Source organism: Pelophylax lessonae (genome assembly GCF_965119305.1).
Source record: "Pelophylax lessonae genome assembly, chromosome: 2".
NCBI lineage: Eukaryota > Metazoa > Chordata > Amphibia > Anura > Ranidae > Pelophylax > Pelophylax lessonae.
Window position 1 is genome coordinate 17,057,025 of NC_138769.1, and position 15,637 is coordinate 17,072,661.

The 15,637-nt window shown below is 43.9% G+C and overlaps 1 protein-coding gene across 1 annotated transcript in view; it reads left to right on the plus strand.

Moving 5' to 3' along the window:
* KPNA1 (karyopherin subunit alpha 1) overlaps positions 1-3,810 on the plus strand; it is a 99,526-nt gene extending 95,716 nt beyond the window's left edge. Inside the window, exons 13-14 of the mRNA XM_082246512.1 lie at positions 3,074-3,252; positions 3,343-3,810. Of these exons, the coding sequence (XP_082102638.1) occupies positions 3,074-3,252; positions 3,343-3,530 (367 nt within the window). The 3' untranslated portion in view covers positions 3,531-3,810. The remainder of the gene's footprint in view (positions 1-3,073; positions 3,253-3,342) is intronic.
* Positions 3,811-15,637: the final 11,827 nt, after the last annotated feature.

A 15,637-nucleotide genomic window follows, 5' to 3' on the forward strand; every position in this document is an offset into this window, starting at 1 on the left:
GGGTCATTGTTTTGTTGGAAGGTAAACCTTCGGCCCAGTCTGAGGTCCAGAGCACTCTGGAGAAGGTTTTTGTCCAGGATATACCTGTACTTGGCCGCATTCATCTTTCCCTCGGTTGCAACCAGTCGTCCTGTCCCTGCAGCTAAAAAACACCCCCACAGCATGATGCTGCCACCACCATGCTTCACTGTTGGGACTGTATTGGACAGGTGATGAGCAGTGCCTGGTTTTCTCCACACATACCCCTTAGAATTAAGGCCAAAAAGTTCTATTTTGGTCTCATCAGACCAGAGAATCTTATTTCTCACCATCTTGGAGTCCTTCAGGTGTTTTTTTAGCAAACTCCATGCGGGCTTTCATGTGTCTTACACTGAGGAGAGGCTTCCGTCGGGCCACTCTGGCATAAAGCCCCGACTGGTGGAGGGCTGCAGTGATGGTTGACTTTCTACAACTTTCTCCCATCTCCTGACTGCATCTCTGGAGCTCAGCCACAGTGATCTTTGGGTTCTTCTTTACCTCTCTCACCAAGGCTCTTCTCCCCCGATAGCTCAGTTTGGCCGGACGGCCAGCTCTAGGAAGGGTTCTGGTCGTCTCAAATGTCTTCCATTTGAGGATTATGGAGGCCACTGTGCTCTTAGGAACCTTAAGTGCAGCAGAAATCTTTTTGTAACCTTGGCCAGATCTGTGCCTTGCCACAATTCTGTCTCTGAGCTCTACAGGCAGTTCCTTTGACCTCATGATTCTCATTTGCTCTGACATGCATTGTGATCTGGAAGGTCTTATATAAACAGGTGTGTGGCTTTCCTAATCAAGTCCAATCAGTATAATCAAACACAGCTGGACTCAAATGAAGGTGTAGAACCATCTCAAGGATGATCAGAAGAAATGGAAAGCACCTGAGTTAAATATATGAGTGTCACAGCAAAGGGTCTGAATACTTAGGACCATGTGATATTTCAGTTTTTCTTTTTTAATAAATCTGCAACAATGTCAACAATTCTGTGTTTTTCTGTCAGTATGGGGTGCTATGTGTACATTCATGAGGAAGAAGAATGAACTTAAATGATTTTAGCAAATGGCTGCAATATAACAAAGAGTGAAAAATTTAAGGGGGTCTGAATACTTTCCGTACCCACTGTATATCTTTATGTTTGAAGCCTGAAATGTGGCAAAAGGTCGCAAAGTTCAAGGGGGCTGAACACTTTCGCAAGGCACGGTGTATATGTATGTATGTATGTGTGTATATGTTTTGGGGGTTCTGAGTCATTTTTCTAGCAAAAAAATTATGATTTTCACGCACAGGATAGAAATGTCAGAATTGGCCTGTGTGTAATCAGTATAGGCACTTATTTTTAATGTTTTACATAGTTATACCCGCAAAAGGCGACCGGCCTGAAGTGATCTAGCAGGACTTAATTTTCAGACTAAAGTTCCACTTTAACCCCTTACCGCCGGCCACACACATGTGGCCTCACTGCACTGGGCTTTTTTCTGTGGGGCCGCATATATGCAAAACTCCCTTAGTGATGGGAGCGTGGCGCACAGCGTGCTACCAGCACAGAGACCCCGAGTCTCATACTAACAATCGTGACCCGGGACTGTAAAGGCCTCTGATTGGCTTTCACAGTGACCAATCCCTATGAGCCTGCCTCCGTGTTTACTGTGTGACGGGAGTCACTTTGGTTGGGGGGCCGTGGAACCCAGCTTACCTTTGAGAGGTTGGGAAATCCCTCTCTCAGCTCCCTAGGCCCCTCTTATGTGTAAATCACCCTGTGTCTATTAGGGACAGGGGGTGACCAAGGAAATGATGGACAGCTACTTAAGGGACACTGAGAATATGGTTTGAATTACTTCAAATGGGAAAGTAATATTTATCAACCATATATCTCAAGAAATATATTCCTGGCTTTTTTGATTCTGAACATGAATCATTGAAAGAGCTGATCACATTAGCCTCTATTCCATGTGCTTCAATGTCAGAGACTGACAGTCTGTCACTGGTGGTCTCTTCCTATTGTCTATGTATTAAGGTGTGATGTGTTTTCTGTTAAGCCTGTCTTTCCCATTGTTAGTTGTTAATGAACTCACATATTGTTCCTGTCCAAATGGCTAGATAATTAGTTCAGGTTAATTCTATTTCTGTATACAATTGCATCTGCATATGATAATGTAATCAGGCACCTGACCTAGTGGGGTAATTTGATCAGGAGGGGGATGTGTGTGTGTGTGTGTGTGTGTGTGTGTGTGTATATATATATATATATATATATATATATATATATATATAAATATGTGTGTGTGTGTGTGTGTGTGTGTGACTGTTCAAAAAAGTGGTTGTTGTTTTCAGATACATGCAAGCTAAGTTGTCGGCTAGTTTTGTATGGGGGCGGCTGTAATATCTGATATCTGTTCAAGACTGGAGGAAGCCTTATACTGATGGAGGCCCACAAACACAGTGTGGGTTGCGTTTCCGTTACAACTGCTTCTTCTTTGGTGGTAAATTATGATGATAGCAAGAAATGTACAGCTAAATTTAAAAAAAACAAAACATTTTTTTCTACTATTTTGTGCCAGTTTTCCTTTGATAAAAATGAAAGCCCAAAAAGTTGTATAATCCACCTGGATACACAAAGTAGTTGTGACGATATGTACAGTTTCCTAACACATGTCAAAGTTGCAAAATTGCGCTTAGGCATTAACTTTTGTTTAAACCGTAAGCCGGGTACACACGATCAGAATATCGTAAATAAAATATTGCTTTCGAAGCGATCGTACGATAATCTGATCATTAGTACACAGCTTTTGCCTAAAATTTTCCGAAGGGACAACCACAATTTTTCTTGTACCATTTACTTTAATCAGTTCAGTTTTGTCCAAAAATACGATACAAATACATTACATCACTTCTAAACTTTATTCTGTCGTACGAGAATTTTTGTAATTTTGTAACCTATTCGTTTTCCATGGGGAGCATGCAAAAAAACAAAACCGGGACGATCGTTGGTCCGATAATCTAATTATGTGTACCCGGGTTTAGGCATGAAGGGGTAATATCTTTGTTATATTTATTCAGGTATCTGGTGGATCTGGGCTGCATCAAACCCCTTTGTGATCTGCTTACTGTCATGGATTCCAAGATCGTCCAGGTGGCCCTCAACGGACTGGAAAATATCTTGCGATTGGGAGAACAGGAAGCGAAGCGCAATGGAACGGGCATAAACCCTTACTGCGCCCTCATCGAGGAGGCATACGGTAAGTGCTCGGACAGAGGTTATACCTGAAATTGGCCTAGTATGTTAAGAGAACTACAGTAACCTCCCCCTGTGCTTTCCTTCCATCTAGGTCTAGACAAGATCGAGTTCTTGCAGAGTCACGAAAACCAGGAGATCTACCAGAAGGCGTTCGACCTGATTGAGCATTACTTTGGCACTGAGGACGAGGACACCAGTATCGCCCCACAAGTAGACCTCAGCCAGCAGCAGTACATATTCCAACAGCGAGAGGCACCCATGGAGGGATTCCAGCTCTAAGTACAAGCAGAGGGGGCTCAGCATGTCACAGAGTAATCTCCATGTTCTCCTTTCAGATCCTTGCTCCATTGTTTGCCGCGTGCGCAGTACACCTTTCTGTTCCCTCCTCTCTCCCCCTTCCCCTCTTTTATTTCCACCTCCCTCATTGCTGCCTTTTACTTTTCTGCCCCATAGAAGGAGCTTCTAATCTCCTGCCCTTAGACTTCCATCTTTTGTTTTTTTTTTTTTTTACCCCCTCTTCTTCCTTCTCCTCCCGCCCAACTTTCCTCTCTTTTCCCCCTTTTTTTCGAAATACAGGCGCTGTCTATGGAGCCTGGAGCCAACAAAAGAGAAGGCTCCACCCCCCCCCCCCCCCCCCCGAGCCTCTGCAAACGCCGCTCTCATGGTGTCAACCCATCCGATGTGCTTTAAACATATCTCCATTTCAACCTCCGACTCGAATAAGTACGCTACCAAGGACGTAAATAAAAAAAATCGACTCCAGTGACGAAGATATAAAAGACCAGACCAACCGAACAACCTGACCGCATCGACCGGCAACATCCAGGACCCGAGGAGACTTTTTAACCGTCAGGACAAACGTACAAAGACATTCAAGACGCGCTGGTGCGAAAAAAAGAAAGAATCACCTTCATGGCAACTGCTGCCCGGCTTCACGTCCTGAAAATTCAGAGGGAGAGCCTTAGACACTTTCCTTTTATGAGATGTGCAAGCCTGCGTGAAAAGAAAAAAATAAACATCAGCAACGATGAAAATAAATAATAAAAAAATTACAGTGCAAATAAATTTGCCTATAGCAGGATCGAAGAAAACGTTTCCGTAAAACCGTATCTCTGACCATCGCAATCCGTGGAAGGGTGGTTCAGCTGTTTCGATGATCTCTACAGGCTGCCTTGAGTTTTTTGTTTTTTTTGTTACTTGCTCACGTTATTATGTGTCTCTCCATACCCCCAACCCCCAACAACACGAGACTGTGGACTGCCGTTGTCCTCCCCTGAGACACACGACAGACTTTGAATTCTTTTGTGAAGACTTTTCTAGCGACTCTTTAAATTACAAAAGTAAAAAAAAAAAAACACAAAAAAAAAAGAGAAACCTCCCCGTCCCTACAAACTGACATCCAGGAAATGTGATTAGACTGATCCTACTTCTGCATGCCGATTGTTTTCAGGCCTTCGACTCCTGAATTTTGGGCTTCGCAGGCAAAGTCTTCTTTATCCCCTCCCCCTTCCCCCTCCATATACCTGGTTTACAGAGAAAACCCAGTGTAGTTTAGAGTATATATATTTTTATTTTTCATGAATGCAGCAATTTTATTTTGCTGTGTATAAATTATTGCATTATTTTAATGTAAACATTATATGTTTCCGAATCCATTTTTATTTTTTGTTCTGAAGGTCGCAAGGTGGTGACCTTTTTAAAACCCGCTGCCCCCCCGGACGGGGAGCACAGTATGTCCAGAAAGGAGGGGCACAGCTCCGCTTTGTGCTTATATTTTTTTTGGATTTACAATCTTACAGTAAGTCAAAAATCCAGTTCATTTTCCTCCCATCCCATAAAAACGATCGCTCTCTGTCTGGATCGGAACATTAAAGCACAAATCATATTGTTTGGCCTTTTTTTTTTTTTCCTCTGTTGTCCTTTGTGTTTTCCGTTCGGTACGTTCCACAGAATTTCATCTCAAGCATTTCTTTTTGTGAAGCTGCTACTCAATGACAGCAACAAATTTGGTGTCATTCGTCTGAAAAAGGGGAATTTGTTTATTGGTTTGAAATCCGCTCCTCTTTGGAACGCCATAAAAGTGGCCTTGAGTGCCACTCCAAGCGCCACTGCTAATGCTCCGGTTATTCACTGAAGAAGCAGGTGCCAGCATTTAAAGGGCGCATCCTAGCCCAATGAATAATACTGAAGCGAAAAGTTGCCGCACACCGATTAGCCTGTGTATTCAATATAGAACTAGAACAGCCGTCACCTCGGCTCCTCCCAGGTCATGCCACTGACACCACTGCTAATGCTCCGGTTATTCACTGAAGAAGCAGGTGCCAGCATTTAAAGAGCGCATCCTAGCCCAATTAATAATACTGAAGCGAAAAGTTGCAGCACACTAATTAGCCTGTGTATTCAATATAGAACTAGAACAGCCGTCACCTCGGCTCCTCCCAGGTCATGCCACTGACACCACTGCTAATGCTCCGGTTATTCACTGAAGAAGCAGGTGCCAGCATTTAAAGAGCGCATCCTAGCCCAATTAATAATACTGAAGCGAAAAGTTGCAGCACACTAATTAGCCTGTGTATTCAATATAGAACTAGAACAGCCGTCACCTCGGCTCCTCCCAGGTCATGCCACTGACGCATTTCGCCCCGTCCACAGGGCTTAATCAGAGATGAATATAGTCCTATGACTAAATCCTGTGGGTGGGGTAAAATGCATCAAAGGGCGTGGTCCTGGGAGGAGCCGAGGCGAAGGTCGTTCTAGTGCAGCACTGTGAATAAAAATTTATCCAATAGGGAGAAATGCATAGGCTGGGCCCATCCCCTGAAGATCCAGAATAAGGTTGAACTGCAGTGCCAGGACAAGATGATTTAGCACTCAAGGCAAGATTTCCAGTTACTTTTCTGTAGTTGCAGCATTTCTTCAAACTTGTGGCATCTTTTTTGCGCCACACACTGATTGGTCAATGTATAACAGTCCTGAGACTGCTCCTACTGATGTATTTTACCCAACTATGTGGGACGAAACTCATTGTGGGGGCGCTTTCCGGTGTGCGGCTCCTCTATATGGGATATTTCGCTAGGTAGCTGAGATGAGCATTTGGATGCCAGCACCCCTTTCGGTGGATCACCTGAGCAACTCCTTTTGGCACTTAGAGCGGCATTCCATAAAGGTTTCTACAGGTCCCATTGGCATCTTTTTTTTTTTTTGGCCGGCAGGAGATCCACTAAATCTGAGCAGAAAAGAACGAATGTCACTTTTGATATCTCTATGTCCATTTGGCTTTTTCCTCCAGCCTGAAACTGAACCCATGTTGGGTCTATAGGCAGGCAGATGTAAATGGATGTGTGTCTTGGTTCAATTAATTTTGCATGGCACCCAACTGCTATTTACGAAATAGACCTGGGAACGATCTGTGTGTTGGATGTTTGGAACTTCAGCAGATCATTCAATGGTGTGAACCAAGCCCCATGCATAAAAGTAATTGGTTTATTAAATCTTTTCTCTTTGGGCCATCTCCCCCCCAAACAGGATACATTTGATCTAAGATGATTCTCAGTTGAGCAGTATTACGATAGCTCCTTCCCCATTACTATTGGCAACCCCAAGACTCGCCGGCCCTCATCACCTTCCCCGAGGCACTGTAATAGAGAGCCGGGCTGTGGGACGTACCGCGCAGATAACACAACGGATAAATTCCTAGCAATAAGGAGCAATGCCATCTCAGAGACACATTGCCCTCTTGTTTTCACCATCATCACCCGTATTCCCCCCCCCCACCACCCTGCCAAGGAATTGTCCGCTATTCCTCTGTTTTTTTATTTTTCCGTGTGCCACAGACCTCACCTGTGTTCCTACCAAACACAGATCACACACACACACACGTCATCCTTCCTTGTATTCGTCATATTTACCTGCTAAAACTTGAGAAACAGACTTTTTTTTGATCAAGAGCCAAACTTCAAAGGCCAAGCGCGTCAAAAAGCAGGGGAGGCAGGAGGAGATGGGTCTCCTGCTCCCCGGAACACTGCACTACGGGGAGAACGAAGGACAAAAACACACAGCAATTCTTAACCTTGACTGCACTTTCAGCTCTATTGGACTGGACCCACGTCCTTTTCTTAGGGGAACTGAGTTTAATTTTTTTTTTTTCTTTTTTGTTTTTGAGTTTGGGACAGATGCTTATACAGACATTTATCCTTCCAGAGTTACACTGCTCAATATCTGTGGTACATTTTATTTTTACCTGCCTCAGTTGTGTCATCGCTGTATTTCAGAGTGACCTTAACCCTTTAGCTGCTGACACTGGTGTCACAGGGTTTCTTTTCTGTCTTACCTGGGAACGTGCATGCGAAAAATCTGTCATTGTTTAAAATTGGTTTAAAACATTTTGTAATAAGACTGGCCATACAACCCAGAACTAGTGCCCAATAATTCACACGTTTGTAGCCAAATCTGCACAATTTTGTCATTCTGCACCCTTGTTAAAGTCTTTGGATATATTGGTGGTTTTCAAATAATGGATATTTTTCAACTTGCTTGAATGATATCCGAGGGTATAACAGGCGAGAAGGTTGGAGACTGTCTATAAATTCACAGATTAGCCTTTCTTGACTGAAAATCAGTGCATGTATTGGCATCTTTGTGTCTGCTGCTTTAAGTTGCTTACGTTGTCCTACTTGCATTTTAGATTTCAGTTCTGTAGTCTTATAGCAAACATACAGCTGGTAGGTTATGGATCTAGTTGTAGAATTCTGTGATCACTTCTGTGGCTACTTTCATGGTGGTAAGGTATGTATGAAATACCTCTTCTGTCTAATTACCATTTGACCAGTTTGTTGGTTTCAGTGGGGACTGAATGATATGGTTAGGTGTTTTTAGTTTTTGGTGCCCTAAATAACTCCACCCAAGCTACAGTTTGACAGCAACAGGGAAAAGCCTGATTAAAGGTATCTTTGAAAATACACAGTATACTAATGCTAATGTGTAGTCCCATTTGATCTTGTGTTTAGTTCTGAGATGCCACCACCAATCAGCATGGTTCTACATCCTGCAATTAGCACGGTAGCTGTTTATGATGATCACGAGGTTTGGGCCAGGGTTATTTTAGTCCTTTCCCACCCCTAGGCAGGAGCCTATGCTTTCTATCTCTTCCACGGAGAAGGGTTGCGACATGGTATCTCACATCACCAACATCATGACAACTAGTCTTCTAAAATGGGGCTTCGATCTATTCAGTAGGATTTAGTTATGAGGTCACCAGTGGGCGGCCCCTAACAACAAAGAAGTGGAGTGCCAAAATTTAGCCGAGATGGCACTGGTTTTGGTGGAAAGGGTTGTGACGTGGTATCTCGTGTCACCAACACCATGGCCCCTAGTCTTCTAAAATGAGGCTTTGATTCATTCAGTAGCATTAAGTTATGTCACCAGTGAGCGGCTCCTAACAAGTGGAGTGCCAAAATTTAGCCAAGATAGCACTGGTTTTGGTGGAAAGGGTTGTGACGTAGTATCTCGTGTCACCAACACCATGGCGACTAGTCTTCTAAAATGAGGCTTTGATTCATTCAGTAGCATTGTTATGTCGCCAGTGAGCAGCTCCTAACAAGTGGAGTGCCAAAATTAAGTCAAGATAGCACTGGTTTTGGCGGAAAGGGTTGTGACATGGTATCTCGTGTCACCAACACCATGGCCACTAGCCTTCTAAAATGAGGCTTTGATTCGTTCAGTAGGATTTAATTATGTCTCCAGTGAGCAGCGCCTAACAATAAGTGGCGTTCCAGAATTTAGCCAAGATGGCACTGGTTTTGGTGGAAAGGGGGAGGCATAGCCTGGTAGTGTTAACTTGTAAGCAGTCTCATTCTATTAATTATTGCAGACCAGGGACTGATAATGGGGAATTTTGAGCTTTGTAGAGTTTAGTTCTACTTTAATGACCTTGGTCACAAAAGGGTTACAGACTATTAAAAAAAAAAAAAAAATTGTGTTTTTGTCCGACGCTGACGAAAAGTGCCCATGTGACCTCAACTTATTGATCAGCCAACAAAACACTTTTCAGGATACAGGCTTTGTTCAGGTCTAATAGTCTCTCCCTGTTATTTTTGCACATATTGCAATGTCACCACTGAAACTAATAGAATGGGTTTGGTAAACTGCGGATCAGTGAAATACACATCCTAAAGTGTATGTAAACCCAAAATCTCTATTTTAGTATCTTTGGCATCATGCTTCACTGTGTACAGTTTTCTTAAGTAAATAGTTTTTCATGAATATTTCAAAAGTTTTAATATAGAGGTTTTCCCCAGTAGCTACATTTCCTTTTAGCGAAGTCCTGAAGTCTCACAACGCTTCCATATGGTAAAATCAACTTTTGATCAGCATACGCACAGACACTTCACCCAGGAACCTTAGCAGAGTCTCTGTGCACATGCTGAACAGTTAAAGCCACATTCCAAGAATTTAGCTGCTTTGTAAAAAGTGTAGGCACACTATGAGTTAAGTCCACAGAGGTGCATGACATCTCCTGAACTTATCTCCATTATTTATATCGGACAGGATTATGGTACTCCCAGGAGACCGCTATTGTTGTAGTTCCAGGAGCTCGACACTGATCCTTCAGCCTACATCAACAGTAGAGGTGCTTCTATGCCCATCCCTCCCCTGCTCCCGCCCAATCACAGAAGCCTTTGGAGCCTTGAGCTATGTTAACTCATTCAAAAAATGCAAAGGCTTCTCTGAATGTGCAGCAGAGGGGAGGGGCAGGCAAATCTGCTCTGTGTGCCTGTCTTTCCTCTCTCACAGCCCTGAGCGTCTTCAGTGTATCTCCAACAGAGCCATAAACCTGTCAGATATAAATAGTAGAGATTAGTGCAGAAGATGTCATGCGCCTCTTTGGACTTAACGTATTGTGCACCTGCACTTTTTGCAAAGTGGCTGAATTCCTGAAATTCCACCATAAGTTGATTTCACTTTTTCGTATGGGTATGAAGCTCCAGGCCTTTGCTAAATGGTGTATGAGAAAAATAGAACCCGGAGGAGTGAGCACCTGCAAGCTTGAGGTCTTGGAAACCGCTTCATCTCTTTTTGAGTGGTGGGATTTCCTGTTTCAGGTTTACCTCCTGCCGTGCAATGACTTCATACTGCCCATGAGGCCTATTAGATAGGCAGTCCAATGGTAGTAGGGTTCACAGCAGGCTGACAATGCTGCTGCTAGATGCAAGGCAGTGACTTAGTGTTGTCTGCCTGTAACTGGAAGTGCTGTTACTGGCGGGTTCTCCAGGCAACATATTTGCCTTTAAAAAACTGTACACATTGTGTTATTTATGCCAGACATCCTGAAAAAGAGATTCTGGGTTTACATCCATTGTAAATTCAGTCCTCTAGCCTGTTTCACAATGCTCTACCACTATCAAAAAGCAGTCACAAAAAAAAAAGGTAAAGTGTTTTAAAAAATAGAGCTCATGGCTTCCAGGGAATAAGGTGCTCCAAATTTAAGAGACAACTTAGCTGCAAGCATAGAAAATCTGCCAATGGGTTGAGTACACTTGCAGTAGTCTTCTGTATCTGTGGTCAAACTTCTCCAGGAGGGATTGAGCTACAGGCGTTTTGTATTACACTTGTAGTTCCATCACTCCTGGAAAGCAATGACTCGCCTATACCTGTCCATGTTTGCTGATAAGGAAAAAGGGGAGCCCCAGATTTGTGGTATTTGATATAGGGGGAGGGGTCAATGGAAACTTTACTTCCACTTCCAAAGTACAGCATACACATGCCATCCATTGCAGAAAATTTTAATCAAAGCATTCCTCTTTCTAAGTTATGGCCTTGTTTAAGCCGGTGATGTATTACTGTGCATGCCTAGCCTTCATTCTCTGCAACCTTGCCATGCCGAAATCGGCAGAGCGCCTTGTTTGGTTGGCGTCACCCCTAGCTCTGGAAAAGGCAATTACGATCCCTCTCCTTCCTAACCCCATGTTCTTTGTTGGGGTTTGTTGCTGGTTTCAGTGGTGGGCAGAAAATGGAAAGGAGAAAGTAGGCGCTGGGACACATCAAAGATGGTGCCGGCTTGAGTGGGGATGAAGGTAGTGTGGCCAACGATATTGTATTCACAATATCTAAACATCTGGGAAACTTTTGGAATAGTTTTTAGTTTGTTGTGGTGGATGGTATTGTTCCACTCGAAGTGACAAGCCCCTTGGCCATGCTGCAGGGAGAGAAGGGGTTACATAGAGGATGACAATTTGCAGTAATGTCATCTACAGTATGAAATCACCATCAGTTGCTCACACCGCAGACAATCATACGCCTAACGTTGTCTTGTCACAAATCGCTCGCTGTCCGCTACAAACAGGGATGAGAAAAAAAAAAGACACTGTAACCGGGCAATACACTTTGCACTATGTCCGTTCTTCACACTACTTTTGACATTGCCATTCACTCCTGTGTGCACACTGCTGGTTTAGACATTATTATCCAGGATATTTGCATATTGTGTTACATCTCTAGAACCTTCAACAACTGGGAGACTTTTTTCTTGTAGGATAAAGTTAGTTACTATTCACATATGGCTTTTACATTTTTGTTATTAATACAAATGTTTGAAGAGTATTTGAAAAGTTTGTGATTATATTTTTGCATTTATTTCTATATTCTCGCAGGAGGTTATAAAGCGATACCGGTGAGGTAACGGACAGCCGTTTGCAACAGTTTTGGCACCCCTTGGTCAGAGTTATGTTTTGTTGATCTAGTTGTATCATGTTGCTGCTGGCCATATATGTGACAGTACAGAGGTGGGTCTTATTCAGTGCTACCATGTATATGTTCCTGTTTTATGCTGGGATAAAGCTCAGTTACGCGCCCCCAGCACAGTAACTGTGAGGTCACCAACAGCTCCCTAGCACATTAATTGGGATGTCACCAACAGCTCCCACCCAGCACATTGACTGTGATATCACCGACAGCTCCCAGCAAAGTGACTGTGATGTCACCGACAGCTCCCAGCGCAGTGACTGTGAGACTGTGATGTCACCGACAGCTCCCAGCGCAGTGACTGTGATGTCACCGACAGCTCCCAGCGCAGTGACTGTGATGTCACCGACAGCTCCCAGCGCAGTGACTGTGATGTCACCGACAGCTCCCAGCGCAGTGACTGTGATGTCACCGACAGCTCCCAGCGCAGTGACTGATGTCACCGACCGCTCCCAGCGCAGTGACTGTGATGTCACTGACCGCTCCCAGCGCAGTGACTGTGATGTCACTGACCGCTCCCAGCGCAGTGACTGTGATGTCACCGACCGCTCCCAGCGCAGTGACTGATGTCACCGACCGCTCCCAGCGCAGTGACTGTGATGTCACCGACAGCTCCCAGCACAGTGACTGTGATGTCACTGAGAGCTCCCAGAACATTGACTGTGATGTCACTGACCGTTCCCAACACAGTGACGATTGGGAGCTGGTAGGACGGGTTTGCGGTCACATGATCACACAATTGGGAAATGTTTGAAACAATTCTGGCGTCTAGATTTCATAAAGGCCAGTTGGAAGGGGTTAAGTGTATTTAGCGGCAAAATGTGAATTTTTTTTTTTTTTTTTTAAATAATTACATATTTGCAATACATTCACATTTCACACACTTTTTCTTTCCAAAAGTTGTAAATACCTGTTGTTCTGCCTGAAATCCATTGAGCTTCCTGTTCAAGCTCTGCACCAATGAAATCCCAAGCAGTGTTGTCAGCCCTGCCTGCTTCTCCTACAGAACATCTCCTTTATTATGTTTCACCCTACCCCTCTCCCCCCTCTTATTTATTTTTTTTGCTTACCTGATGCTGAGCTGGCCACACTTTAGATACTCCCCCCAGTCAGAGAATGCAGCATTGTCCTGCCGAGATCCTCTTCTTTACAGACGCTGTAGGGAACCACGCCATCATATTTATCTGTGATGTCATCGGGAGGTTGCATCGGCTATTCCGGGTTCTGGCACAGCGTACCGATGATGTGTCACTAGGCACTCCCGCCCCCCCCCCCCCGTTAGTGAATGAGGTGACAGGAGGCGTTGGGGGCACTGATGTCATGACAGAGGATAGAGGGGCGGGGCAAAAGTAAAGTAGAACAAAAAAAAAACTTAAAAAGGAAAGCCTTTATATATGGACAGCAGAAGGTGGGCGTGGATGCAGAGAAGCTAAGTCATCAGAATGGGCGAAGACCCACCTAAAGGGGATAGGGGGAGGTATACTGTTGTCTAGGACAGTGTTTCTCCACTCCGGTCCTCAGGGCACACTAACAGGCCAGGTTTGCAAGAAAACTGAAATACATCACAGGTGATATTATTTGCTGCTCAGTGATTGCAGTATTCTAGTCTGCATCTCCCCAAGGTAATACTTAAAATCTGGCCTGTTAGTGGGGCCTGAGGACCGGAGTTGAGAAACAGTCGTCTAGGAGATGCAAAATGGGCAGGGCTGACAACACTGCTTGGAATTTAAGTGTAACAGAGGCAGTGTTGTCAGCATTCAACTAGAAGTTAGGAGCTTACTGGACATCTGGTATTTTTCTGTACTCACAGCATTGGTAATAAGGCAAAACATGGGGACTTGTGCATTGATTGCAGAGAATTTCAGCACTTTTCTTGTTTGCCAGATCTATACTTAAAGTGAATCCGAATGAGCATGGCATGTTTCTGTACAATTTTATGCACAATTATTATTATTTTTTTTTACCTTGTGGCATGCACATAATTTTGCTAACTATTAGTACCTAGTCACATCCCTTTTGGCAGACTTGCCAGCATCCAAAGGTATTCATCTTACAGTCTTTGTTCTTGCTGTGACAGATTTTCTCCTGTTCTTCTTTGAACACTTCTAGCTCAGAAATAGTCTTGGGTCCTCTTGCATGTACCGCATGTTTGGCAGCTACCTTCAGATTTACAATAATAAGCATTTCATTAAATAATTGTGCAATAAAGTAATCCCAACAATGAGAGAAATCGCAGGATGCTGACCTCCTTAAAAAGTCTCGTTGCCCGGCTGTTTTGCAGACTCTTTTCCCGATCTACGTCTTAATGCCAGGTCGGAGAGAAAAGTCACCTTATCTAAATACTCAGATATGGATGTGGGCTTCAAAAGATTAAGGGAAGACCAAAGGAAGGGAGGTCCAACTGGTCTCTTGTGAGGACATCTTTTTCAGCCTACAGGGTTGTTATAAAAATAAAAAATAATATTGTTGGCTGCCAGTAGTAAGACTGCCCAATGCATACCAATATTTTAGCAGTTGTCTGCTGGCTCCATGCCCAGCAAGTTCTCAGCGCTAAAGGAAATAGAGAAGCAGAACTATAGTCTCTATTCAGTGTCTCCAATCTCACTTATGCTTGCCTCCACCTGCTGGCTGTAATCTAAGGCCACGACCCCACCTCGAAGCTGGATGCTTTTTCCCAGAAATTCTTGCACACCCATATGTGGCAGTGTTTTGCTTCCATACATGCTGGTGTGAGAAGCGGATACAGCTGCAGTTTGCAGAGGGGCCCCCAAGGATGAAGCTTCAAAACATATATATTTACTTTTTTTATTTTTTTAATTGCCACTGTTAAGGTGAAGTTTAGGTATGACAATTTTTATGTAGTTAAATTGAACAAGCTTGGGCCAATGTACAGTAAGTACGTGTGTCTCATGCCTGTAGGATCCCTCTAGGGTTTCTCTTTCAATGGAACCCAAGGTTTCCTCGAGGTTGCTAGCGGTTCCTCAAGCAATTTCTGTTTCTCAAATAAGTTCCCACTGATGCCATTGATCTTTTTAGCTATCTGTAAGGGGGTAATACTTCCCAATGACCACAAGTGTAAGGAGCATCCTGCCCACTGACCGTTACGCTAATGTAGTTGTAGATCTAGTAATTATTAACAGGGGTTTCCGGAGACCGGAAAGTTATTTTAAGGGTTCCCCAGTATTGAAAAGGTTGAGAAAGGCTGCTCTAGAATGTGGAAATCACTGTAGTAGATACCGCTACTCCAGTAATCTCCACTAGCTTCCGGGTGCCGAGTGTCTGCCCTGTTGCATTGTGAACACATGAGGTTCCTCCATTGGCATGGGCACCATTTTAAGCAACACTTTCTCAATGGTGAGTTGGAGGTCAAGATGTCATCGCTACATATTTTCAAAGCAGAGAACGCTTTGAATTATTTGAAAGAATATGCAAAGTTTATATTCTGAGCAAGCAACCTTGGCCAGGGAAGCCAGTATGCATGGGACCCGGAGGCTGGTGAAGGTCACTGGAGTAGCAGTGCCTATCACAGGGATTTCCAGCTTCTAGATCAGGGTTTCTTAACTAGGGTTCCTCCAGAGGTTGCTACGGGTTCTTTGTGCAATGAGAAGTTTCTGCCTCTCCAATAAGTTCCCACTGACACCATTGAT